The sequence below is a fragment of the Momordica charantia genome, assembly GCF_013281855.1.
Source record: "Momordica charantia cultivar OHB3-1 chromosome 3 unlocalized genomic scaffold, Mcharantia_2.0 BLBB01000003.1, whole genome shotgun sequence".
Classification (NCBI taxonomy): Eukaryota; Viridiplantae; Streptophyta; class Magnoliopsida; order Cucurbitales; family Cucurbitaceae; genus Momordica; species Momordica charantia.
The window spans coordinates 1,536,727-1,564,559 of NW_028275161.1; the positions used below are offsets into that span (position 1 = coordinate 1,536,727).

General features: G+C 38.6%; 2 protein-coding genes and 1 non-coding gene across 7 annotated transcripts; 2 read left to right on the forward strand and 1 right to left on the reverse strand.

Annotated features, from left to right (window-relative positions):
- Positions 1-12,035: 12,035 nt before the first annotated feature.
- TRNAI-AAU (transfer RNA isoleucine (anticodon AAU)) lies at positions 12,036-12,109 on the forward strand. Its single transcript has one exon. It is a non-coding gene; the product is annotated as a tRNA-Ile (tRNA).
- A 3,478-nt stretch (positions 12,110-15,587) lies between these two features.
- Positions 15,588-19,512, forward strand: LOC111018931 (uncharacterized). 4 transcript variants are annotated; one of them, XR_015789731.1, is made up of 3 exons: positions 15,588-15,942; positions 18,119-18,294; positions 19,210-19,512. XR_015789731.1 is itself a non-coding variant. In XM_022295197.2 (2 exons), the coding sequence occupies exon 1, from the start codon at positions 15,655-15,657 to the stop codon at positions 15,910-15,912; it is 258 nt and encodes an 85-aa protein (XP_022150889.1). In that variant the 5' UTR covers positions 15,588-15,654; the 3' UTR covers positions 15,913-15,942; positions 19,210-19,512. The 4 variants fall into 4 exon arrangements, 3 of the variants coding, with proteins under 3 accessions (XP_022150889.1, XP_087977811.1, XP_022150888.1); XM_022295197.2 differs by lacking the exon at positions 18,119-18,294; XM_088121685.1 differs by lacking the exon at positions 19,210-19,512 and having other exon boundaries at positions 18,119-18,984.
- Positions 19,513-22,211: 2,699 nt separating this feature from the next.
- THIC (thiaminC) lies at positions 22,212-26,793 on the reverse strand. Of its 2 annotated transcripts, none has more exons than XM_022295212.2 (6): positions 26,636-26,793; positions 25,621-25,941; positions 25,371-25,498; positions 24,044-24,870; positions 22,845-23,527; positions 22,212-22,427 (listed from the first exon to the last, which is right to left on the reverse strand). In XM_022295212.2, the coding sequence occupies exons 2-5, from the start codon at positions 25,932-25,934 to the stop codon at positions 22,847-22,849; spliced, it is 1,950 nt and encodes a 649-aa protein (XP_022150904.1). In that variant the 5' UTR covers positions 25,935-25,941; positions 26,636-26,793; the 3' UTR covers positions 22,212-22,427; positions 22,845-22,846. The 2 variants fall into 2 exon arrangements, with proteins under 2 accessions (XP_022150904.1, XP_022150905.1); XM_022295213.2 differs by having other exon boundaries at positions 26,557-26,711.
- Positions 26,794-27,833: the final 1,040 nt, after the last annotated feature.

The following is a 27,833-nucleotide window of genomic DNA, read 5'->3' on the forward strand; positions in this document are numbered from 1 at the left end:
CTGTCGGATCCGTCACCTATAAATAGAAAGCTTCATTTCACGCTCAGGTATCGAATCTCACCTCGAAGTAAATAAGGAGTCTGATCTATACTGACTTGAGCGTCGGAGTGCTTACCCTCTTGTGCAGATCCACTCTAGTGTTCAGGTCGGAACCGGAGACCGGGTTCAAGCTCGATTCGTGAAGAACCGTTGTGCAAATTCCTGCATAAACATTTGGCGCCGTCTGTGGGAATCGACATCTTAAGTCATCCCGATCTAAAAAAATATACGCAAAGATGGTGCATCCAGCAAACTCTGCCAATACGACAGAACAGAGGGGTGTGAACGCTGATAACGGCCCTCAGCGAGACCTCGGTGTAAGAATAGTCGAGGACCAGGTCCGAGCAGGGCAAGAGGGAAATCTGTCGCGCAGATCTGCCCGCCATGCGAACCAAGAGCTACCACCTGTTCACCCGAAACCCTCAAAAGCCAACAGAGGCCGAGGAGGGACGTCGAGAAAGACCTCCCAAAGGGCAAACCAGGCAGCAGACCCTGAAGCTCTGTCTTCTCTCCAGCACGAGTTGGATGATATGCGCCATCGGTTGCGTACAATGGAAGAAATGTACGCTGAGGCAACGCGTGCTAACCGAACTGCATCTCCCTCTATAGCCCCGGGCGAGCCCGGTGAAAAGGGAGCTCCATCTATCCAACCTCGCGATCGCGAGCCCATTCCTAAAAATGAAGGGGTGGATTACAGCTTGCGAGATAACGATCTGAGAAAGCATCTCACTGAAAAGAAAAAGAGAGCATCTCGGGAGCCGGAAGACTCTCCTTCCTACTCCCGAGAATTCTCCAACTCGAACCTAAAGGCCCAATCAAAATACAAGCCCCTAGCACCAGAAGCTGTGATCACCAGGGAAGAATTCGACCTGATGAAACACAGGTTCGGTGAGCAGGTCGAGGCACTCAAAGCCAGGTGCGAGAAGAAGGAGAGCAGGTTTGACGATGGCGACTTGGGAGAATCGCCATTCACCTCGGATATTATGGAGGCTCCAATCCCTCCGAAGTTCAAGACTCCCACCATGAAGCTCTATGATGGGTCTAAGGACCCCAAAGACTATGTTGAAGTCTTCGAGGGCCTCATGGATTTTCAAGCGGCAACGGATGCAATAAAATGCCGCGCCTTCCAAATCGCGCTTACCGGCAGCGCGCGCCTGTGGTACCGGAGACTGCCGGCTAGGTCGATATCGACCTACTCCCAGCTAAGAAAAGAGTTCATCAGTCAGTTCTCCTCTTGGCACTATGACAGAAAGACAGCGACTCACCTTGTCACCATCAGGCAGAAGGAAGGAGAGACGCTGAGAGAATATGTCACAAGGTTCCAGGAGGAGCAGCTGAAGGTCGTGCACTGCTCCGATGATTCGGCCATGTGCTACTTCCTCACTGGCCTAGCCGATGAGACCTTAACCATAAAACTTGGAGAGGAGGCTCCAGCCACCTTCGCCGAAGTATTGCAAAAAGCGAAGAAAGTCATTGATGGGCAGGAGCTCCTCCGAACCAAGACTGGCCAACCTGAAAAGCAGATCGATCAGAAAAAACTCAGCCAGTAGAAGAGGAGAACTGATGTTAGGTCCAAAGATAAGGGACCATCCTCCTCCAGTAGCAGAACAGAGTACCGTAGGTCGGAGAGCGGCCCTACCCGGAGCCGACCTTATGAACGGTACACCCCAACTACCATCCCCATCTCCGAGATACTCACGAACATCGAGGAGAGCGGGATGGAACAGCTCCTCAAGCGACCTGAGAAGCTCCGAGGAGACCCAGAAAAGCACAACAAAGATAAGTACCGCCGTTTTCATCGCGATCACGGCCACAATACGTCAAATTGCTGGGAGTTAAAACACCAGATTGAAGACCTCATACAAGATGGCTACTTCAAAAAATTTGTGGGCAAACCGAGGTCTAACTCGGTCGAAAAGAAAGAAGAGAGGAAGCGTTCAAGAACGCCGCCTCGCCGGGATGACCGACCTGCGGTCATCAACACTATTTTCGGAGGCCCGAGCGGGGGCCAGTCTGGAAACAAGAGGAAAGAGCTAGCTCGTGAGGCCAGGCGCGAGGTATGCATCATCAGGGAGCAGAAACCTACTTGCTCCATCACTTTCGACGACGCCGACCTGGAGGGGGTCCACTTGCCTCACAATGACGCGCTCGTGATCGCCCCTCTCATTGATCACGTCCTGGTCCGAAGAGTATTGGTTGATGGAGGCGCATCTGCCAACATCTTGTCCCTCCCAACATATCTAGCATTGGGATGGACCAGGTCACAATTGAAGAAAAGTCCAACACCCTTGGTTGGATTCTCTGGAGAATCGGTCTCCCCAGAAGGGTGGATCGACCTGCCAGTAACAATCGGGCAAGATGCTACCCAAGTAACGCAAAAGGCAGTTCTCCCCGCCAACAGAAGAGCTCGAGCTTGTTCCTTTACTTAGCCCCGAAAAGCAAGTAAGTATAGGAACCAAGCTGGGGGCCACTGACAGGGAATAACTGATCAACTTCCTCAGTCTAACTCAGACGTCTTCGCATGGTCTCACGAGGACATGCCTGGTATCGACCCGAAGATCATGGTGCATCGCCTCAACATAGACCCATCATTCCGACCTGTAAAGCAAAAAAAAGACCTGTAAATAAAGAGAGGAGTGATGTAATTGTTGAGGAAGTAAACAAACTCTTAAAAGCTGAATATATACGAGAAATTCTGTATCCTGAGTGGCTCTCTAACGTTGTATTAGTTAAAAAATCCAACGGGAAGTGGAGGATGTGCGTGGACTTTACAAATTTAAATAAGGCGTGCCCAAAAGATTGCTTCCCCCTTCCAATGATCGACCAGCTCGTGGACGCAACAGCCGGGCACGAGCTACTCACCTTCATGGATGCCTACTCTGGATACAACCAAATTAAAATGCATTTGCCAGACCAAGATCACACCGCGTTCATAACAGACCAAGGTCTGTACTGCTACAAAGTGATGCCTTTTGGCCTCAAGAATGCAGGTGCGACCTACCAAAGGATGGTGAACAAAATATTCGCCAAGCAGATCGGTCGGAATATGGAAGTGTATTTGGACGACATGCTTGTCAAGAGCAAGCAGTCAAAGTCGCATCTTTCTGATCTGACCGAAGTCTTTGAAGTGCTACGCAAGTACCAAATAAAGCTCAATCCGACCAAGTGCGCCTTCGGAGTCTCCTCGGGAAAATTCCTTGGTTTTATGGTAAATAACTGTGGGATTGAGGCTAACCCAGAGAACATAAAGGCCGTGCTCGAGATGGAGGCACCCAAGACTCTAAAGCAGCTTCAGTGCCTCAATGGCAGGATTGCAGCCTTGAATAGGTTCGTGTCAAGATCGACGGAAAAGTGTCTTCCATTCTTCAAAGTTCTTAGGAAGAAGGGATCGTTCGAATGGACGGAAGAGTGTGAGCAAGCGCTGAGGCAGTTAAAAGACTATCTCTGCTCGGCACCTCTACTCGCGAAGCCATTACCAGGGGAAAAACTCCATTTGTACCTGGCGGTATCTGCTAGCGCCGTCAGCTCGGCACTGATCAAGCAGTAGGGCGCGAGCCAGAGCCCCGTTTATTACACCAGTAAGGCCATGACCGAGGCCGAGACCAGATATCCCCAAATGGAGAAGCTGGCCCTCGCCTTAGTCACCTCGGCTCGAAGACTTAGCCCGTACTTCCAAGCGCACACGGTCGTAGTACTTACAAACTTGCCCCTGAAGAATATCTTCCTTAAGCCTGAAACATCAGGGAGTCTGATGAAGTGGGCATTGGAATTGAGCGAGTACGACATCCAGTTCGAGCCCAGAACTGCGATGAAAGGACAAGCAGTGGCCGATTTTATCGCAGAGCTCACTCCACCACCTCAGTTGGTCAAATCCAACCTCCCGTGGACGATCTTCGTTGATGGATCTTCTAACGAGAGGGGGTGCGAGGCAGGAATCCTCTTGCTCGCACCAGGAGGTGAGCGATTCGAATATGCTCTACGGTTCAACTTTCGGACCTCAAATAATGAGGCCGAGTACGAAGCACTCCTAGCAGGCCTGCGCGTTGCCAAAGGACTGGGGGCCAGTCACATAAAGGTCTTTAGTGACTCCCAGCTGATTGTAAATCAGATCAAGGAGAAGTACCAAGCGAAGGACCCCCAGATGGAAAAATATCTGAGCAAGGTCAGATCGCACCTCGCCCAGTTTGGGACTTACGCGGTGAGTCAAGTTCCAAGATCTGAGAACTCTAATGCAGATGCCTTAGCCAGATTGGCATCAGCATACGAGACCGACCTGGTCCCGGTCGAAATCCTAGACACTCCTTCAATCTTGGAGCAAGATGTAATGGAGGTTGATACTCCATCACTCACTTCGATGGACCCAATCGTGGAGTTCATCAAAGGAAACCCACCGCAAGATCCGAAGGAGCAAAAGAAGATGGCGCGGAGAGCAGCTCGGTTCACACTCCGAGAAGGAATGTTGTACCGACGTGGCTTCTCCCTGCCTCTCCTCAAGTGTGTGACTCCCGGAGAAGGCCTTTACATTCTTAGGGAAGTTCATGAAGGGGTGTGTGGAAACCACTCTGGCGCCAGGTCGTTGTCGGCCAAGGTGGTTCGACAAGGGTACTATTGGCCCAGTGTCGAGCAGGATGCAAGGCAGTTTGTGAAAGCTTGTGACAACTGCCAGCGTTTCGCAAACATTATCCATCAACCTCCCGAACTGCTCACCCCCATCTCGGCCCCATGGCCATTTGCGCAATAGGGGGTGGACATCATAGGTCCTTTTCCTCTGAGCAAAGGACAAACAAAGTTCGTCGTTGTCGCTGTGGACTACTTCACTAAGTGGGCTGAAGCCGAGGCACTATCCCACATCACAGAGTCCAGAGTCACGTCGTTCATATGGACAAACATTGTGTGCCGCTTTGGCATACCAAATGCTATCGTGACAGACAACGGAAAACAATTTGACAATGCAAAGTTCAAGGACTTTTGCAGAAAACTTGGTATAAGCCACCTCAGTTCGTCCCCTGCGCATCCAAAAGCGAATGGACAAGTTGAAGCAGTAAATAAGATCATAAAGCGAGGACTCAAGCTAAGGTTGGACTCTAGAAAGGGAAGATGGACCGAGGAGCTACCTGAGGTTCTGTGGTCATATCGAACCACCTCACGGGAGTCAACTGGCGAAACTCCATTCTCGCTAGCCTTTGGTTCCGAAGCTGTTGTACCAGTCGAGATCGGCATACCAACAGACAGGGAAGAACAGTACGAGCCAACGAAGAACGAGGAAGAGCTACTCCTTAACTTGGACTTATTGGAAGGGAAAAGGGAAATGGCTCAGCTGCGCTTAGCAGAGTATCAGAACAGAATGGCCAGACATTATAATGCCCAAGTTCGACCTCGAAGCTTCCAAGTTGGACATTTGGTCTTGAGAAAAATTCAGAGTCATGTTGGCACCCTTGACCCAAGTTGGGAGGGACCATTCGAAGTCAAATGCATAGTCCGACCTGGAACTTATATGCTGGCTAACCTGGATGGGAGAGTGCTTGCGCATCCATGGAATGTGGAGCACTTGAAGCGCTATTACCCCTGAAATGTCAAAATAGTCCCAAAATGGGCTTGTAAAAATTTTCAAGGGGCGGAACTTTCAATAAATGGGGTTATTTAACTTCATAACTCCGAGTTCGATTAGAAATTAAATGGGGGCCACAGACTCCCATAAGACTTAAAATCGGTAAAGTAAGGGCAAAAATTGATGAAATTCGATCCTCAAAACCCACGGGTTCGAGGTGCGATGTCAAAATCAATTACGAACCAAAATTCAATCCTTTGAACGCTTAAGATAAAGGTGCGATGTTGAAGGTTCAAGAAATTCAATCCTCTAAACCTACGGGTTCGAGGTGCAATGTAAATATTAACTATGGACTCAAAGTTAAAGGTGCGATGTAGAAAGTTCCAATTGCTTAGTGTTCTTTCAGACTTCCGAGTTCGAGGAGAAGTATTAAAGATTAACAAAAGAAACTCTCAAATTCAAACCTTAGGTAAGAGGTACGATGTGAAAAGAGTTATCTTAAAGCTTAAGCCCAGAGTTAAGTTAGAAATGCGATCCTTTAAGTTAGAGGTGCGAGGTGAATTTATTCATTTGTAAGTTTCAACTTGCAAAAGCAAGGTTAAAAGCCTAAAAGAAGAAGTAGCAGAAGAACAAATGGAAATGGAGAATTGGAAATTTCATTAATCAAAAGGGGAGAGCCAAGGCTTATATACCTTGTAGCCCAGCCCAAAGGCTTACAAAAAGGAAAAAAAACTAAACTAATGAAACTCAGCCGCTACCGAGGTGAGAAGATAGCTCGCCTTGAGAGCCTATAAGGTTGACCTCCTGAGATTCGTTCTGCTGGGAAGGGACTCCTTCTTGGGTGGTGCTGACCTCAGTAGGTTCCTGACTTGGGACCTCGTCTTCCTCCAGGTCGGAGTAGTAAGAGTCCAGATCTCTGACGTATTTATCCACCAGGGATGCAGGACCTGGGGTGCCATTAGGCCCAGAAGCCCATTTCTCAGCGTACCTCTTCTTCAGACCGCCGAGGTCGACCTAGAGGTGTGGCATGTCAACAGCAATCCCCTTCATCAAGAATTTGAAGCCTGCGTCGCTGAAGTTCTTGGCAAACCCGTCAAAATGTGGGTGTTGCCTGAAGGCTGCTTCAAGAAGAGTTCCATCAGAAAGGCACTCCTTCTCCGCCTTCAACTCGGCAGTAAGACGTCCAATTGTAGCGTCTTTCCCTTCGAAGGCCTGGAGCAGGTCGTCCTTCTCTTTCAGGAGTTGGAACTTCTCCTTCTCCAGCCCCTTAGTGATAGCGCGGGCAGCTCGGAGGTGGGCCTTGTGCCTTTCATCCTCCCTCTTCAGCAGCTCGGCTTTGGCTTCAACCTCAGCCCTCAGTATGTCCACCTCGCTCCGAGCCTTTAGCAGCTCGCCCTTGAGCGTGGTGGTAGCCTCCAAAGCGGCAAAGGAATTCTCCCTCTCCTTCACTGCCAAGGCCTCCCTTCTATCCAGCTCGACCTTGATCATGACTGCTGAATGGATGGAGGCAATGAACGCCTGTAAGACATAGAAGGCGAGCACATGTTAGACCAAATGAATCTATAAGACGACAAAATAAGTGCTAAAGAGTAGGTCTTACCTCGACGGCGTGGTCGATAGTCCGCTGCAGCACGGACCCTAGGTCGCTCACAAACTTTGAAGCTCTCCTAAGACAGCGATCCAAGCAGGCAGCCGAGATGCGTGACACCTGGTCTTTCACCCCGGAGCTCGACGGTTCCATTCTGAACCGCATCTTCACGTCGGATGTGCCCCCCATCCGAGCTTCAGGGTCGTCTACGAGGTCGGCGTGGCTTGAAGGCAGGGGGCCACGAGGTCTAACCTCCGAGGAGGAGGTGGTCTTCTTCTTCTTCTTCCTCCTCTTCAGAGGAGAGCCCTCTCTCACCTCACGAAGAGGTGACACGTCCAAGGCCTCGGACTCGCTCCTCGAGCGCTTCTCCCTGGAGCGCTCCCCAGTAGAATCCAACTCAATCACCGGAGTTGGAGCTGCAGAAGATGGACCAGTCTGGTCCTGAGCTGCATTCTGATCCACGGCAGGTGTAGATGGTTCAGAGCTTTGAATTGTCTTAAGGGTGTGAGCACGGCCCTTAGACTTGCGTTTCACGCTGCTTGTGAATCCACACACCATAGCTGCAGTACGAATAAGAAGAAATGTTAGAAGTAAAAACCTTGAAGCTAAAATTGAGATTGAGATCGAACACGACTTACCGAGCTTGGAGTTTGGTCTCGAAGCTTCAATTGGACGAACTAAAGGATTGTAGTCCAATAGCCCTGATTCTAGCAGCAGCTTGTCGGTGACCAAGGTCCCGATCTTCCGGCCCCTTGGGAAGTTGTCCTTGTAGAATTTGAGGGTGTCAAAAGTGGCTTGATCGAGCTCGGGAATCGACTTGATTGATACTGCACAAAATAAACAAAAGTTCGAGTTAGATATGAATACCAAGAAATGAAAAGAAAAAGAAAATGAGAAAAACTTCATACCTAGGTTCCCAAACCTAGCAGGCACGTCAAAGAAGGGACGACCTGATTCGTCCTTTGCCAACCACTCTCCAGAGGCAAAGAACCACTTGCCTACCCATCCTTTGATGGAGGTCGGCCCCTTGACTATACCACCCGCGCCCTTCCTTGGGCACATATAGTACCGACCAGGTTTTTTGGCTATCCTCTTGGCCTCAAAACATCCAAGGAGCTGATCAACACTTAGCAGCTCGGCCTCGTCCTCATCCCGAGCTCGCAACCAAAAAAGAATGGCTAAAGCAAAAATGACACCCCACCCATTGGGGGCCACTTGAGCAGGAGCCAGTCCAGTTCGATTTAAGAACTCCTGGGCGAAAGGATGAAGGGGAAGCCTGAGGCCATACTCAAACATCTTGAGATAAAGAGTGACTCATCCCTCTGGGTGATTGTCAGCTCTTTCCCCTTCCTCCGGAATCCTAAGGAGGATGTCCTTCGGAATGTTAAACCCCCTACGAAGGGGTCCAAGATAATGCTCAGGCATCCTAGAAGGGTACTCCAGACCCTGGCCCGAGGTGGAGGTATCACTATCCTCCCCGTCATCCGAGAACCTAAAGTTCTCTATTTCTTCAAGCTCGGATTCTAACCTACGAGCTAAGACCTCCCCAGAGTCACTTGGTTTGGGGGGCGAACTACTTATCGTCCGACCTAAACTATCCAAGCTATCGTTACTGGAGGGGGAAGACAAGAAAACTACCATGTTTGAAAGAAGAGTACCATTTCCTTCTGAGCTCGAGCTGATTTTAGATCGAACTCCAGAAATTCAGGAAACGTAAGGTTTGACCTGAAGTTTCGGGACTATTTATAGCTGATCGGAAAAACCTCCGCGCCGTACATGTGTAATCAACGAGCAGCTGGGATCTTCTCAGGATACGCAACGGCGAAAACGCTTGAGTGCTCCGACAACCTGGCAGGTCGAAACGTATTCCTGGGCACTAGGGCCAATGTGAGTAGGATCGCCTAGCCATGCTTCATAATTGGAAAAACGAGCACCGTGGAAATACATCCCACTCAGCCAAAGAAAGATGATGGAGAGTTGGCCGAAATGGGCACTAAATACTTTTCGAGAGATCTCCTCCAAATCACTAGTATGGCTATCGAAATCGTGAGCATCAGCATGAAGGTTCCAGATCCAAGTGGTAGTATCAGGACCCTTAGCTATTGTTCTCGAGAAATGACCCGGTCTGGCCCATTCCTCGGTCATATTCCCTCTACAAATAGTAAGTCGCCACGTGTCCAAAATAGATTCGAATGAACTTCTCTGTCAGGTCGAGATCGAACCTAACAGAGAGGGGGCCAATGTTTGGGAGTAAACGTACCCGGGACACGTGGAGGACCCTTATTCGTGTTTGAAGAAATTAGATAAAAAAAGGATTGCTTAGGTCCACCTCAGCCCTGCCGAAGTGACCAGGTTTGCCCCTTAAAAGATGATGGGCACCAAAGTTCGACCTGACTGGGGTCCGACCTGCTCGGAACCCGACAGGTCCGATATGAGAAAAGACATGTAACCGCCGGTCGTGTGTGCTGTCGGATCCATCACCTATAAATAGAGGGCTTCATTTCACGCTCAGGTATTGAATCTCACCTCGAACTAAATAAGAAGTCCGATCTATACTGACTTGAGCGTCGGAGTGCTTACCCTCTTGTGCATATCCACTCTAGTGTTCAGGTCGGAACCGGAGACCGGGTTCGAGCTCGATTCGTGAAGAACCGTTGTGCAAATTCCTGCATAAACAACTTTCTTTCAAGGGTTGAAGATGTCAAAAATGTTGAAGATGACAAAATGTTGCCAAAAAAAACATGGAAGATGTTGCAAAAGACGTGGAAGACGTGCAAAAAGAAGTGCAAAAAGACTCTAAAAGGATTTTGTTCTCTACACTATTAATGAGAAGTATAAAATCTATGTAATGGAATTAATATTGGTACGAAAATTTGGTGAGTAATAAATAGGTTGGTCAATATTATTAAAACTTAGACGAAGTTCATTGGTTAGGCACTCGAGTTTACGTTCAAGTTTTATAATATAATTTATTCTTCAACTTTAGATTTTCCATATCGGAAAGAGGTATTTTTCTTAAACCACAGATGGGTAACGGACCGATCAAGCCTGAGTTTGTTGATTATTTCACGCTCTTCATACTTCGAACTTTCCGTATAAAATAGGGGCAGATTCGTCTAAACACACTCTCAGAAACGTCACAAAGAGTTGTATTAGGTAAGAAAAGTGAGACTTTAAATTTTAGGTCATTTGAACCAATTGAAAATTTTAATTGGATGAGATTAGTAAAATTTCCTATTTTTTTCTAGCTTTTTCTCTCCTTTCTTTTCTACCTTCTCTTCTCCTACATTTGTTTTCACTTTGATAAAATGGAGATTTCACAATCACACGACATTAGCAAATAGGTAAAGAGAAGTTATTTTGAAAAGTTAGGGTAGATTTCAATTTTCTTTTGATTTTAGGGTATTTACAAAAAAAAAAATCGATACTTTTTTAACTTTTGTCTAAATTAAGTGTATTGGTAAAATAATGAGTAATATCAAAATACATATGTGTTTTGAATATAAAATACTTATGTTTTAGTTGGAATAAATAGATATAGCACACATAAGTCCATGTGCGTGTATGTCCATGTGCGTGTGTATGTACATACTCAAAAGTTACTCATATATATATATATATATATCACATATTCAAAAGTTACTCATTTTATCAGATGTAGCTTAACGATAGTAAGACATTATATATGTGTCTAAAATGTTAAAGTTTTAAAATCTTCGATACTATTAAACTCAAAATAGAAAAAGAAAACATAATATTGGGAGGACATATGTGAGAAGAGAATTTCAATGATAAAGAATGAAATTGATGGGAGGAGAATTTCAACGATGAGGAATGAAATTAAAACTTTAAAAAATATACATCAAATTGAAAAAAAAAATGAAAAAAAAACATTGAGAATGACAGTAATATATAGTTTTTTTTAGTACAACAATTTGAAGATACGAAGATTTAAACCTTTAATAACCTCAAGGGAAAGAGTAGATGTTAATTATCTCTGAACTATGCTCATATTGGTGACTAAAATATATAGTTAGTTCCTGATTGTTAGATATTGTTTGTATTAATTTAGTCCCATTTTTTTACTTTAAATTTTGATTCTATGCAAAGTATTAAATATTTCCATACGTTCAGACGTTTTGTTCGATTTTGGCGCTTGCGTTCTCATGCCCGAAATCCTCGCGATTGATTAGGGAAAAGAGCGAAAGCGTTCTCAAACCAATCATGGAACTTCAAATTGAACATCAATGTAATTTAAAACTTTGATTCTATGTAGTATCAATGGGATGGTGAGAGATATGTTTATTGGTCAAAAGTTATTTGATTTGGCATGATATGACCATAGGTGGTGGGAAAATTATTCAACGCCGACAAGAAAACAAAATAAAATAAAATAAAATAAAGTAAAGTAAAGTAAAGTAAAGTAACACTTCGCAACAAAGTCTTTTTTGAGCGAAATACTAAATCCCAATACTATTTAAATTAAAGACATAATTCTTTTTAATAATTTTTTGATTTACTAAATACAACCATCAAAATTTAGGTACTGAATTTGTAACTTGACATATAAATTCTAAAATTATAATTTTATATTCTATAGCTATGCTTTTACAAATGGATGACCCATGGCTCCCTTCTTTTCTATGAATCGATTTATTATTGTTGTTGTTATTATTTTAATATTCGTGAGTATCGAAGCTAGCCTGCGTACACCTCAATTAATCTCATTGGATAGCCATGAATGAATTTTAAGGTAGGTGGCCATTACGAGGTTTGAACACATTCCCTCTCAATTTATCTGAATGAGCCGTGAATTAATTATATTATGTAATTGTCAAACAGCAAAATTATTTTCAAATTGGCCTATTAGCTCAGTTGGTTAGAGCGTCGTGCTAATAACGCGAAGGTCGCAGGTTCGAAACCTGCATGGGCCAATATTATGTTTTTATTTTTAGTTGTATATATTTTCTCTATTTTACATAAAATTGAGATAATTCTTTGTTATTAAAATATTTAGTTTATGTTAAATGAATATTTAGTAGGAAAAATCAAAAAAAAAATTTCTAAAAGTTGGAGAAACAAAGAGAATATTTAGTACTAAAACCACAACAAATTTTTTTAATTGTATATATTTTCTATATTTTACATAAAAATTTAATATAATTCTTTGTTATTTGGTACGTTCAAGTTTATGTTAAATGAATATTTAATAGGATAATCAAAATCAAATTTAAAAAAAAAATTCGAGAACTAAAGAAAATATTTAGTACTAAAACCACGAATAGTAGTTGGAATCAAGTTGAAAATAGTCTGTGTAAATTTCTTCAGTACCGCTATATTATAAAACTATAAAACTAAACGAAGAAAGGCAATTCATACAATATTATATAATTTTTAAAAGAAATCATACAATATTATATATAAGTTTTCTATTCAATTCAGGTATATATATTAAAAAAATGAAATATCCATGAAATTCATTGCATTTATTTATATATATCTAGGTGTGTTTCAATGTCGATGTAAATGTCGAGGTCTCAATTTCATGAAAATATCGATGTAAATATAGAAATATAGATAAAACGCGATGTCGATGGATATTTCTATAAAAGTTAGAGAAATTAAAAAATCGTAAAAAATTTTTAAATTAACAAATAAATATTTTTTTTATTTCTAAATAAGTTAAAATTAATTATATATATATATATATATATATATATATATTATATTTAAACAAATAGTATGTATATATTAACGACATTTTGTTGATATTTTTCATATTTTGTCGAATTTTTTGGTACTATGATTGGAAATGTCGATTTATCCGTCTATGTCGAACCCATGAAAACTTGGACATGTCGATGGAAATGTCTACAGGATATTTAGAACTATTGAAATTATTGTAAATTACTTTCTTGCGATTAGGGTTACTTATAGAACAAGTAAACAATTTTTTTTCACCAACTAGAAGAGCAAATGGATGCACCTAGAAAGCAAAAGGGGAAATTAAGGGCTTTGTTTGGGTGCCAAGCAAGCCCTAACATTTTCTTTTAATTTCTTTCATTACCCACAACAAGAAGGTTGGTGGTTATATATTGGTTTAACTGCCGTTGGAAAATTAGGGTTTCCTCCCCCAATGCATCCCCCAAAAACAACTAATAAGCATAATATTATATTAGTTAAATACTATTTTGATCGGTTAACTCTTTAGCTTTGGTTCAGTATGATCTATGTACTTTCAAAATGTTTATTTTGATATTTGTACTTTCAAGTTTTGTTTATTTTATTTCACTGTACTTTCAAACCGTTCGTTTTGGTTCCTATACTTTTAGAAAGTGATTATCTTTTGTCCTATTTGTAAAACTGTAACATAAATTTTATGCACAATAGAAACCATTTAATACAATTTATGACAGCAAATCAAGAAACTTAGTGAGTAAAATATCGTACTAAATTCTTTATCGAAATAAATGAGATAAAAGTGAAAATGAAGAAACCAAATTAATATTTTTTTAAAAAAAAAATACAAGGATCAAAACCAACGTTCCAAAAATACAGAAGGGACTAAAATGAAAATTTTGAAAATAGAGCGGAAATATTGGTTTTGAAAGTAAACATTAACAAAAACCAAATGTATAGAAACCAAACAGTATCACTCAACGAGATTTGTGTTGTCTCACTCTTATTGGTCAACGGTCGTTTAACCACTAGGTCAACGTTATTTTTTTTTTCCTTTAAATCAAAATAAATAGCAATAGTCATTGTTACTGCATTTTAATTTAAAATTTTAATTTGTAATTGATTGACTTTCCTCTGGTTCTTTTGCTTACATGTTTGGAAACGTTACCTATAAATAATGCTGTAAATTTTTGGTTTTTATCTCCAAAGATTTGTAATGTTTTCTGTTTTTCTAAATTAAGTTTATAAACATTATTATTATTTTCTTCCCTGTACTTTTTAGATAGGTAAACCAAAATTTTAAAAAATATAAAAAAATAATTATCAAAAAGATTTGTCTTCGAACGCATTTTTTTAAAAAAGTTGAAACAATCGAAGAAATCTTGATAAAGGAAGCTTAATTTTCAAAAATAGAAACAAAATATAATCACAAGTCAGATAGAGGCTATAAACTTCCACCGGTTGGGAAAAATACACTTGCACAACAATGCCAATTTTCCTAGTTCCAGAGTCTTACCTAAAATATCTTTTCCCTTTTCACGATCAGTAAGTCACAGTTTAATCAATGCGAAATAAAGGAAATATGAGAAAGCATAAAACTAACACAGGAATTTGTATTGGTTTGCCCAAGCAGGTGCTACGTCCAGCCTCTCGCGATGTGTAGGTTCTACTATGATTGTAAATTGTGCAATACAATATCTCACAACTCTCTCTAGATGTCTCAACAAATGTCACCTAGCTTCTAAACACTACAGCAATACGTTTTTATGAAGAATGAAAAACTATCGTCGATGATGCACTACAACCTGGGATCTCGATCTCCTCTTTGCTGCCAACACACTGCCGTTACACTCTCTAAATTTGCCACACTTCAAAACCTAAATGAAAAGAGGCAAAAAAAGTTAAAACCCTACGATAGCGTTGAGATGCTGCCCATAGCATCTCAATGCTATGATCACTTCAGCATCAACATACCAGGTTCGCGCGCTTCCTTTTCCATCAAGTTTAATTTGGGATAGTGTAGAGACATTATAACCAACATCTCAACGTCGTGCTCTCAGGTCAGCAAGCCTTCATCTATTTTCATTCTCGTTCTTCTCCCATGTTTTAGCTCCACAATCCTAACACCGCCTTGTTAGCCTAGAGAGGATTTATAATCACCTTAAGTTAGTGAAACTGTGGAAGTTTTCGTATACTAAACACAGTGGATGAATAATTAGATGACAAGACATTTTTACTTAAGTTAAGAGAGTCATAGTTATTTTGTGGTTTATTTGTGTTAGGTTAAATCTTTTTTACTAGAACTTCCAATCACGGTGTAGAAATACAGTGTTTCTAAAACCCACAAACATAAAACTACAAATATATATATATATATATAATATATATATATTGAGACTAGAACTGCAGAAGAATGATGGTACGAACTAAAATTATTTTTCTGAAAAAAATCTCATAGGTGGAAGATTCATATATCAAAATATAATAAATATTTTCAATGGTAAACACCAATTTGTCAAAATATAAAAATTTCCAAACAATTTTAAATTTTATAGAAAAATATGGAATGAGAAGAAGCCACGAGCGCAGATCTCGTGTTACAAACACTTCCATCAAAATTATAATTAAAAATAAAAATAAAAAATAAAAAAGAATCCATCAGATCATCACAGTCCAAAACCAATCCGACGGCTCAAATTCATCTTCACGATTGGCGTATATTTATCCAACTCCACACCCTGCCCTCACTCTGCCTCTTCCATTCATTTCATTCAATCTCAAATCGCACCGCCTTCCGTTTATGGCTTCTCTCGCAGTAGCATTCTCTCCGGCCGCCGGAAGAGTTTTCGCGGCGACGGCTGCCAAGGGCGCCGGCGGAAGCAAGGAGGAGAAAGGACTTCTCGATTGGATTTTAGGAGGACTACAGAAAGAGGATCAGCTTCTCGAGACCGATCCGATCCTGAAGAAAGTGGAGGAGAAGAACGACGGCCGGAAAAACTCCGTGCCGGTGCCGCAGAAGAAGAAAGGAGGATTCGGAGGACTGTTTTCCAAGAATTGATTCTCGATCGATTGTTAAGGAGTTCAATCGGTAAGTTTCCTGATTCATCCGATTTCTCGTCGATAATTGATCGTTCTTGATCCTTGGACTTGGATTCAATCTCTTTTCATTGAATACCTGATGAGATTCAAATTGATTCTGCTACTACCATAGGACTGTTTTACACGAACTGATTCTCGATCGTGCCGAGCATTCGGTCGATTGTTAAGGAGTTCAATCGGTAATTTTCCTCATTCGATTTCTCGTCTATAATTGATCGTTCTTGATCCTTAGACTTGGATTCAATCACTTTTCATTGAATGCCTGATGAGATTGAAATCGATTCTGATTCTGCTACTACCATACCAGGTAATTCAATTCAGAAATTTCCGCTGTTTTGTTAGTTTGTTGATTGGTAGGAGCGAAGCGAAATTCAATTTAGGTCCAGAATCAATCAGTTTTTTTACGTTTACTTCGAAGTCAAGGAGTGAAGTAGTGAAATTTTGAGTTTGAATTTAAATTTTGTGATTTATTCATTTAGCTCCTTAATTTTTTTTGAAATGGTTGTATCCTTAAAATTCCCTCTAATCTTCATTTTTGTCCCGGTAAAACATTAATAAATTTTGAGAAGGTCGATAGAGATTAAATTTAAAAGTTAACTAAAAACTGTGAAAATTAATTTTGGTTTTCTTACGTTGAAAATATTGAGATTAAAATGGTATTTTGACTTAGTTGGATTGAATTTGCATTAATAAATATATATTAGGTTGAGGTGAAAAAAAAAATAACAAAAAACTTGTTTTTCAATTTAGTCTCGTAGGAGTAGTTGATATAAGCAACCTATTAAATGTTGGGTAAATATATGCTTTTTGTCTTTGATGTTGGGGAGTTTTTTAAATTCAATTCTTATTATTTAAAAAGTTTTAACTTATATTTTTCAATTTAATCCTTCATATGTTTATGTCCGGCAAATTTTAACATATCTGAAAAAAGTGAAAAAATTCATTTGTTGGACGAAAAATTTGATTCGTCACCCTAGGCTCTTTCTAGCGACGAAATCAATTCGTCGCCGTAGAGGATTTATGACGACGAAAACCATAGGTACTTATGACACGAAAACAGTTTCGTGGCGACAAGCTTAGACTGTCGTCGTCATAGAACTTTCACAATGGAGCTATAGCAACAAATTAAACGACGAAATTTTTTCGTCTTCAAAAATCTTTGGTGACGAAATTTGAACTTTAACGACTCTCCGAAAGTCCAAATTCTTGAAGCCCAGTGGCTTTTACCACTTCTATTTAATGAAATCACTCTTTCCTCAAAATATATATTATATCAAAAGATATCTTCCAAGCTATTTTTGTTGTACCATTTCCTTCTGAGCTCGATGTATATTCTACAAATTTAAAGCATACAGCATCAGAGAACATGTCATCCTTCTCTCTCGTTGTAGTATAGCTGCTAGTAAGTTGCAATAATTTAAAGGAAAATTTATTTTAGTTTTGGGATAATTGCATAACTTCTGTTCACATTTCTTTATTTGTTCATAGAATAATAGCTAGAAAGTCCCAACTATAGTTTGTCTCCAAAAATGACAAATTTATAACACTTAAAAGAATGTATGAATTATTGGATTATGGGTTAATTTAGAAGAATTCTTTTTTTTTTAAGTATAATATGTGCGTAGGTGGGAATTCAAACTCACGGCCTCTTAATTTGAAATAGATATTTTAACTAATTGAGTTACGTTCAAGTTCAAGTTGCAACAAAAATTCATTTTAAAATATAAATTTATAGTTGAATTCAAATATATACTTTCCAAATTGTTGTCTATTCTAATTTGATAGTATACTTTTTTTTATTTGTATAATAAAAACTTAATTATGTTACTTCATAATGAAAAAATAACGTTTTCTTTATTTTCATTTTCATTTTCATTTTTGAAATACCAATTAAAGAATAGATAATTTAAGTGACTAATTTTTATCGTTTTTAAATAATAAGGCACTGGAGGAAATTTTAACATTCTTAACTTTATATAATTTTTCAATAAATATTTACAATTTTTTTTAGTACCACACGTGATGGTCGGAATTCGAACTCACAATCTTTTATTGGAGATAGATACCTAAATCAGTTGAGTTATGTTCAAGTTGACAAATATTTACAATTTAAAAAATAAGGTGATGAGAATTTGAACTATCATTGATGAAGTGTGGCTCGCCAGTTGGATTCTTATAATCGGGGGCTGTCAACCGCTACCCAATACTGTGATCGACGTTGCAGAATTCATCTCCAAATATTGGGGGGAGGGAGCCACGATTACGTGCCTCACATGGCTCTAATTGAGGAGGGGGTATCCCCATTCGGACACAAGCCCACTATGCCACCACCTACCCAATGGTAATGATTAAACAAATATAGAATTAATCAATACACTTATTTTTAGTTAATTTTCCGACAATTCTTCTTCAAATTTTTTGTCATATATTTTTTTAGAAGTTAAAGTTTAGAGTTTAGGGTTTTATTTCTTTATTGAAAAGAGAAACCGCTTTAGGGGGTCTATAATTTAGAATTTTATTTATTTATTAAAAATATATAAATACGAGTACGTGATAATTTTCACATCCATCATGAACGGGCACAAATCCGTAAACATTGAAACTTTTAAACATTTAAGTAATTTGGTACGTCTAGTTATGTTATTATCCCATGTTTTAAGGGATAATTACACTAATAGATAATTTGAGTAATCAAATTACATAAATGACTTGACTATTAAGATTTTACACTTTTGTCATAAAATTGGTTCAAATAGGATGGTATCCCTTTGATTTTTTTATCAAGTTGGCCTTGAATACATATTTAATAAACAATTAAAATAAAATTTCAAATCATGAAAAATTGATATTTTAGAGCAATAAAAATCAAATTTGCCGGGATTGAAATCCCTAAATCATCTCAAAATTGAAATCCCTTAATTATAGCAGCTCATAACTTCCTTAACGAAAAAACATAAAGGGATTTCAAATTCCCTTTACCTTCTTAACTTTTTTTCCAACGTTTCATTCAATCGGTGGAAGTCTGTTGTGATTCTAGCATTTTCTCGGTAACAATAAGGAACATTTTTTTGTGCTGAAAGTTTTGATTAAAGCAAACAGCTACCAAAGGATCACATGCAAAGGAGTTTCAGTCAATCGAGGGAGAAGATTTGAATCGTGCCAAAAAATTCTAGATTTTTTGGGAATTTTTGCAATTTATTTTACTGTAGATTTGAATCACGAGGTTGCTGCAACATGGGTGTTGTCACCACTGCAGAACCGACGTCGTGGAGGGACGCCGCTAATGCAAGGGAGTCACACCGCCGTGGAGGGATGTCGCCACCGCTACTGTTCGAATCTGGGGAATGCATCGCCAAGCTACTGCAGATCATCGTTTATGGTGGGTTGCGTCGTCACGAGTTTGTCGTTGCTTAGGTGTCGTTAGAAAAAGGGTGGTTTTAGGAAGTTTATATGGAATTTAGTTTATATCCGGATATATCTAAGGGTTGTAGTTGGAGAGTAGTTGCTAACAGTAATTTCAGGAAGTTTATATGAATTTTAGTTCCGTGATTTTAGGAAATTTATATGGAATTTAGTTTATATCCGATTTTAGCAAGTTCCTATGGAATTTAGTTTATATGATATATATAAGGGTTGTAGTTGGAGGGTGAGTTGCTAACAACGATTTTAGGAAATTTATATGGAATTTAGTTTAGATCCGAATATATCTGAAGGTTGTATTTGGAGAGTGAGAAGCTCATATGTTGGGTCATTACAGAATGGGTGATAATGATTTGGATATTTTTGTAATTAATAATATTGGTAAATCAAGAAAATCAATAGTAAATTAAGATTCTGAATGGGTGAATTAAGGGATTTGGATTAAAAATTTGTATCGGGCCACGATAATTAAAGTATTATGATAATAATTTATGGAATTAAATCTTTTATATTTAAAAAAACAAATAACAATAATAAATGTAAATGCAATAAATAAGGGTATAATCGGAATTAAAATAAAATATTATAGGCAGAAAACTAAAAGTGTAAAATTAGAAAATTTTAGACATTTGTTTAAGTAAGTTTCTAAAACAGCCCTCCGAAGACATTATCTCATGTTTTAATGATTATATTGTGTTTGGTCCAATAAATTAATTTTAACTTTAATCTTTAAATTTTATGAATAATTGATAAATTTAAGAACAAAATACATTTTTGGTCCCAAAGTTTTGAGGCAAGTGTCTATTTGGACCCTCAAGTTTCAAAATGAACAATTTTGATCCTGAGGTTTGAGATAGATGTCTACTTGGTCCATAAAGTTTCAAAATGAACATGTTTGGTCTTTAAGATTTAAATGAGGTATCAACTTGGTCCCTGGAGTTTTCAAATGAACACTTTTTGTTCCTGAAATTTGAGAAATAGTTCTAAATGATCCCTAATTTTTTTTACTATTAGTTAACTAATATTAAAATGATGTGACAAATTATAATTAAATTATTTATTATAGTTGCCGACAAATTATATTAATTAAATAATATATGTGTAGGTGATGTCATTTTCTCTCTCCTCTCCTCATCTCTCCCTCTCCCTTTCTCCTACCTTTCTCCACCCTTTCTCCTACCCTTTTACAGCAGCCATCACGTCTTTGCTGCCACCATACGTTATTCATACCGGACATATATTATTTAATTAATATAATTTATCACATCACCAACTACAATAAACAATTTAATTCAATTTGTCACGTCATTAGTTAATAACAGTAAAAAAAGTTAAGGATCATTTAGAACTATTTCTCAAACTTCAGGGACCAAAAGTATTCAATTTAAAAATTAACTAAGTTGACACCTAATTTAAACTTCAAGACCAAAAATGTACACTTAACTAAGTTGACACCTAATTTAAATTTCAAGGCCAAAAGTGTACATTCTGAAACTAACCAAGTAGACACATGACCAAAAATGTTCAACTTCATGCACTAAGTAGACACCCCTACCTCAAACCTCAGGGACCAAAAATGTATTTGGCATTAATTAATTAAAAATTAATTATTTTTTAAAAATATTGTGGTTAGTTTTTCTTTTTTATTTTTTTTAATTTCAAATGTTGTGGTTGGTTGGACGGAACTGTTACGTAGGCATTATTTTTTGTGGGCATGTTTTGAATAATCTTGTTGTGGATTGATTTTGAGTTTAAATTAAAATTTATGTGATCCTTTAGTCGATATTGGACTTTGGAGACAATTTTATAACTTAATTAAGTAATTTTCTATTACAAAGTAGAAGTAGGTATTAATTAAGTATCAATTTCACTGTCACTAAATCCATTTAATAAAATAAAAAACTTAAAGATTAAAATCAATTCATGGCATGAATGTTAGGTGTTTTCCTAAATTTTATTTTTATATAATATGTCCATTTGAAGCCCAATTCGCTTAAAACATCCAACCTGGGATACAAATCTCTCACCCCACTTATTCAAGAAACATGTAGATTATAACAAAATAAAAGGTCACTAATTTTCGGTCTAAGAAGACATTTTTCAACATGTTTTCAACCATCAGAAATTTTTGTGATTTTTTTTAATTTTTCAGAAGATATTTGCTTTTAGTAAACAATGAAAAAAAAACTTTTTTTTTTTTGTTTTTCCCCAACTATTACAAGAAAACGTTTCATTTAAAAACACTTTTGGATGTAGCTGCAAAATGCCTTAGAAGGATCTTTAAAATTTTCAAAAGACTTTAAAATATTGTAACTAAATATCATAATTTTTTTGAAAAAAAAAATTGAAGAAAGTTTCCTAAACACTTCTAGAAGTGTTTTTTTTTTTTTTTTCCTTCTTTTTAAACACACTTTTTAACTTTTTAAGTTACTTTTACAAGTATTGGCTTGCATAAGGGATGATAAATGTGGGTATCTCAGTTAAGTTTGCAATTGTTTTGGTAAGTGAGGAAATGGAAATTTCCTGCCTTCAGTTGCTTCCATTGTTTTGGTCAAACTTAGGTGAAGGCCAATTTGTATGCATATGCTCAAATGGATCCAGCCGACCGAAACGACAGAGCCACGAGCAGCAAGCAGCATTGTCGTCCCTGTACACAAAAAACAGAAAAGCACGCTCCCTACGCAGGCATTATCCTGTTCAGGTTCAAAGGGACTATCTCAGCCTGACCAGTTAGCCCCCAGACGAGCAGCTAAGAACTTGGTCGAGGCACCCCCGGTGCATTTCTTATGTTAATGTGCAAATCAAAACCGAGACGATAAACGAGATATGGACTGAATATCAAGCAAAGCAATAACTTTTCTTATTTCCAAGAGATAAAGGATAAATAGAAGCAAAGCACACTTAAATATAGTCAATAAAAGGGAATAGACAAGCTAAACTTTATACTCTTCCATGTGCTGAAACTGGAGATTCGCGCAGGTATCGATGTTCTGGTCGGTCCAATATTGAAAGTCTCCGACATTTCAAACCCTTTCTCCTCTTCCTCGAGCGATCCTGCATATTGATATATTTGTAAGCCTGAGAACTAACAAAAGGTATTACTGGAGTAATTGCAAAAAGATGGGGGCAAGGGTTCTCCTTGGGATGTCTCTTGGTAGACATTACGTCCAAGGGGAAAGGATATCAATTGCATTCCGCTCTCAAAAAGAAGGCCGTAAAAACGACATTAAGCCAAATCAATAGATGATCAAAGTTTCTGGTTCAGGCAATGATCCTCCAAGTAACCATTTCATAAGACAAGTTCTCACAAAACAATCAAGATCAGATAATGTCAGAGCATTTTGTTTCAATTCCTTTGAAGTGAATAATTTGAAGACTATAATCAAAATATGGTTATTAAAATAATAGTTCTATGCATGAATGAAACCAAGCATTAAAATCAGAAGGCCAAAAGTTTTTGTGATTCCTAACCTTCATCTTTTCAGGGAGTCCATGTAGCTAGCGGGCAAGTAGATTTCTCCACCAGTTTCACCATGTTGTTCACCACTACTGGTTTTCTTCGCAGACAAAAACTCAGCACTCATAGCATCCATCCCTTGCTGCAGAGCTTCCTCTGCGCTCCCGTACCCGTGTTCCTCAGCATACCTCCGCACATCCTCGGTTATCTTCATGGAGCAGAACTTGGGTCCACACATAGAGCAGAAGTGGGCCACCTTGGCACCTTCTGATGGCAAGGTTTCATCGTGGAAGGACATGGCAGTCATGGGGTCCAATGACAGAGCAAACTGATCCATCCATCGGAACTCGAATCTCGCCTTGCTCAGTGCATCATCCCACGATTGGGCATGTGGGTGACCCTTGGCTAGATCAGCTGCATGAGCAGCTATCTTATACGCTATTACTCCAGCTTTCACATCATCTCGATTTGGCAAACCTAGGTGCTCTTTCGGTGTCACATAACAGAGAAGGGCCGTGCCGAGAGCTCCAATATTGGCAGCACCAATGGCAGAGGTAATGTGGTCATAACCAGGAGCAACATCTGTAGTCAAAGGACCAAGAGTATAGAAAGGTGCTTCATTACACCACTCAAGCTGTTTCTGCATGTTTTCAGGGATCTTATGCATTGGAATATGTCCAGGTCCTTCATTCATTACCTGAAATTCAAATAGAGGCCACAAGTTAGTTATGGGAAAAGTGACATTCCTAGTCCCCACAAGGAAAACAGCAGACAATAATTGCATCTATTGGTTATCCAATGTAATTGAAATCTAAGTTACATATTTTTAAGTAGCATTCACATAATATGAACTATGCAAAAAGAATTAACTTCCTAAATAAGAGAAGTGTCCCATAATTCGAAGCTCTCAACCAACGCATAGAAATTTCTAGGGTGACAAAATCATAAGAGACCGCTTTGTCTCCATTAATCTTTTTGCAATAGAAATCTGATGATAGACCTAAAATATCCGAAAGTAGAAGTCCTGATGCTTCAGCTGCAAATCTTTGAACATGCATGAAACTGGTTGTAATAGGTAAGCCTTGAGAGTTTCTTAAAAATGATAAAACTATGAGATGTTCCTTCATTATGTTAAATGCATATAACTAATATTATAGGTGTGACTGCGAGCACGTGCAGGCAGGTAAGCAATAGAATAGACTTTTGTTCTTACCTGCACATCTTTTTCCCATGCTCTACGAGTCAGTTCACCCTGAGTTAAGAGCTCTGCAAATTGAGCAGTGTCATTGGCATCATAAATTGAACCAGGTCTCAGCCCATCACCAATCGATAGGGATATATCGTACTGATTACAGATGTCAAGTATGTCCTCCCAGTGTTCATAAGCAAAATTTTCCTTATGATGAGCTAAACACCACTTTGCATGAATAGATCCTCCACGTGATACGATTCCCGTCATGCGTTTTGCTGTTAGAGGGATATACCGCAGTAAGACCCCAGCATGAATGGTAAAATAGTCTACACCCTGCTCAGCTTGTTCAATCAGCGTTTCCCTGAAAATCTCCCAGGTGAGGTTTTCAGCTATTCCATTCACTTTTTCAAGTGCCTGATAGATAGGAACAGTTCCTACTGGTACGGCAGAGTTCCGCAGTATCCATTCACGAGTCTCGTGAATGTGGCGACCAGTAGAGAGGTCCATGACAGTATCAGCTCCCCACATTGTTGCCCATTGGACTTTATAAACTTCTTCTTCAATAGAACTTGCAACAGCAGAGTTTCCAATATTTGCATTTACTTTGACCAAGAAATTTCTACCCACAATCATGGGCTCCAACTCCAAATGTTTCTTGTTGGAAGGGATAATTGCCCGTCCACGAGCAACCTCTGACCTCACAAACTCTGGGTCAAGCTTCTCACGAGTGGCACAAAACAGCATTTCTTCAGTTATGATTCCTTGCTTGGCATAATACATCTGGGTGTATCTTGGTCCGCCTAATTTGTCCCTCCTATCAACCCAGTCCTTCCGAAGTTTAGGCAATCCTATTTAACATTGTTGATTGTCAGTGATAATTTAAAATGAAAGACATAACTTAGTTTACTAGTATAGGATACCGAGGGGAAAAAATTTGTCATTACTGAATTGATATGTTGCAGTATTAAAAATCTGGAGTCATTAAGTATAGAAATTACATAAAAATGTAAAGACGCCACCATAGAAAGCAATCATACTCAGCACCATCTATGTTTCATAATAGAGTCAGATAAGCCAGCTGTAAAAAGATTTCAGTTTCATACTAGTTAGTATCAGTTTTTAGTTGAAATAATAGCTCTTAGCCTCTTATGCAGCAAGACTTAACATAACAGACATGTATATCCATGCAACCAAGTCAGACTCTGCAAGTTTTTACAAAAATTTATTTTAAGTAGAATATACACTCATGAAAAATCAAAAAATAATAAACCAAACCAAACCAATATATGCCACCAATATGGCAGAAATGAAAACTTTTTAAGGAACAGCCAGAAGTTGATCATCTTACCAATGCGGGGGCTGATGTTTTGTGGACCGCTAGTGTCATAATTGTCAAAGTTTGGTTCATCACCAGATAAATGAACCCTTCGAAAGGGTACTTTGAGCACATGCCCTGTCTCTTCGTGAACAACTTCCCTGAATAGGAAATTACACATCAATAATTGCAACGTGATGTCAGTTCAGAATCTCATCTATTTAGTTTTGCAACAGTTCCAAAAATCATGAAAAAAAAATAATACTCCAATGAATTGACTCGCCTGTGTTCTTTTGTACTCTTTGGAAAACATTGGTCAAATGAAGGAAGCGGAAGAAAATCAGGAGATGATGTATCAACGTTATGTTTCTTGTTTTTGGCCTTCTCCGTACTGGTTTCTGGGGGTTCAAAGGTCAGAGTGGCTCTAGGAACCAAGGCAATAGATGAAGGATATAATTCCTTGCATGCACCGGAAACACGTCCAACCACGTCAATCCCAGGCAAGAAGGCAGTATTCAGTGATTTTGTGGGATAGGAACGGCTTCCCTTCCCACTCTTACAAACAGTTGCTGTTATGGTAGCATGCACCGAAGCCATCTTGGATCTAGAAAATCAAAATTAATGGTCAATCAAATAATCGAAGAAAAAGAAGAAGTTTCTCAGACCAGAAAATGATTTCAGAATCAGGCACAACGAGCAAAAACGAAAAGCAGCATCTTAATATAGCTCAATGAACGGCTCAATCTAACATCAAAGTCGCAGGTGAAAGAAAATGCACAGATAAGAGAAAGAAAAAACCAGATACTCGACGATATGCTCGCACAAAATTTTCAGAGTCCAATAAGGTCTAACGAAAACTCGAGCGCAAACAAGATCATCAGAAGAACACAGCAGTCATGCATCAAAGACGACGACAACAAAGCAATCTCTTCGATTTCTCCAAAATTTTCATCGATACGCCATCCGAAGCTTTTCTCAACAAATCAACCAGATAATGAACAGAAAAACTAAAGAATGATCACAAATAAAAATCGACTCGAAACACAAAGCGACCAGATAATGAACAGAAAAGGTCTAAAGAACGATCAAAAAACACGATTCGAAACACAACGCCAGTGCATAAAATGACAACAGATAATGAACAAAACAAAAAAAAAAACTAAAGAATGATCAGAAAAAATCGATTAGAAACAGAAAGCAGAGCATAAAAGGTACTTACAGAAGGAATTAAGCCACAGAGAATACGAAATTAAGAGCGGAAAATGGAAAAGATGTAGGGTTTTTGGGAAGAAATGGACCTCGTAGCAATGAATGCCTGTGAGTTGAGTCTTATCTGTTCAACACGCCGTTCGAAGAAAGAAAGAAGATAAAACAGAGAGTGGGAGAGCGGTAGCAGAGAAACTGATGTCCAATTCGTACTTTAAAAAGGCAACCAAATTTATGCTGACGTGGCACAACCTCCGGCTTTCAGATATTTCTGACCCCGCAATATAAATAAAAATATCTCTTTTTCTCTATATTATAATATCTCTCCGCTGTTCATACGAGCAGAGACAATATCTCTCCCTCCCAATTACTTTTCTTTCTTTTCTTTTTTTAATAATATTGTATTTAAACTATTTATTTTTAATCAACATCAATTTTATTGTGGTATTCGATTAGATAAATTTGGAATAAAAACATCTAAAACAATGGGACAGTTATGACAAAAATAAAATATAAACTATATTTAATTTTTTTAAATATAACACTTTTAAAAGAAAAAGATGTTCAATTTTAAAAGGACAACTTTACCCAGATGATACATATCGGTAATATATTTGTATGACTACTGATGTATATATGTGATATACTACTCTCATATGAGCGTATGATCTACTTGCAACATGTATATGATATACATATAATATACTGCTAATATGAGTGTCTGTATAATATGTATGTGATATACATCTAATATACTACTGATATGAATATTTGATATACTAGTGATATAAATGCAAATTTTTGTTATATTTGAAAATTTAAAAAAACATGTGATATATTTTGAAATATATTAAAGATTTTTTACTGTCCACCGCGATTTTTCAAAATAATCAGCCGTCATTTTAGTTTTATACATAATTTTTAATATTAGGATTACCTATTTTTAATATTCACAGCTTTTATTTTTAATATTTAATTTTGTTGGACCTATATTATTTTTAAACGATGTTGACACGGTTTATCTACCAATTTCTCTAGTATTGGAAATTCTCCCAAGTTAACCAAGCATAATAGTTTTGAATGAGGTGATAAATCAACTAAAATTTTGACCATCTAGATAAGGAAATTCCAAGTTGAAGACACAATTTCATGAATTTTAAAACCATTGCAGAGTCATAAGTAAATAATAATAATAAAAGAAAACCAAACTCAAAAATTTCCTTTGAAATGATTTTAGAGTTATTTCTAGAAATATTATGTTTATGTGTGCTTTCCAACTGAGACAAAATT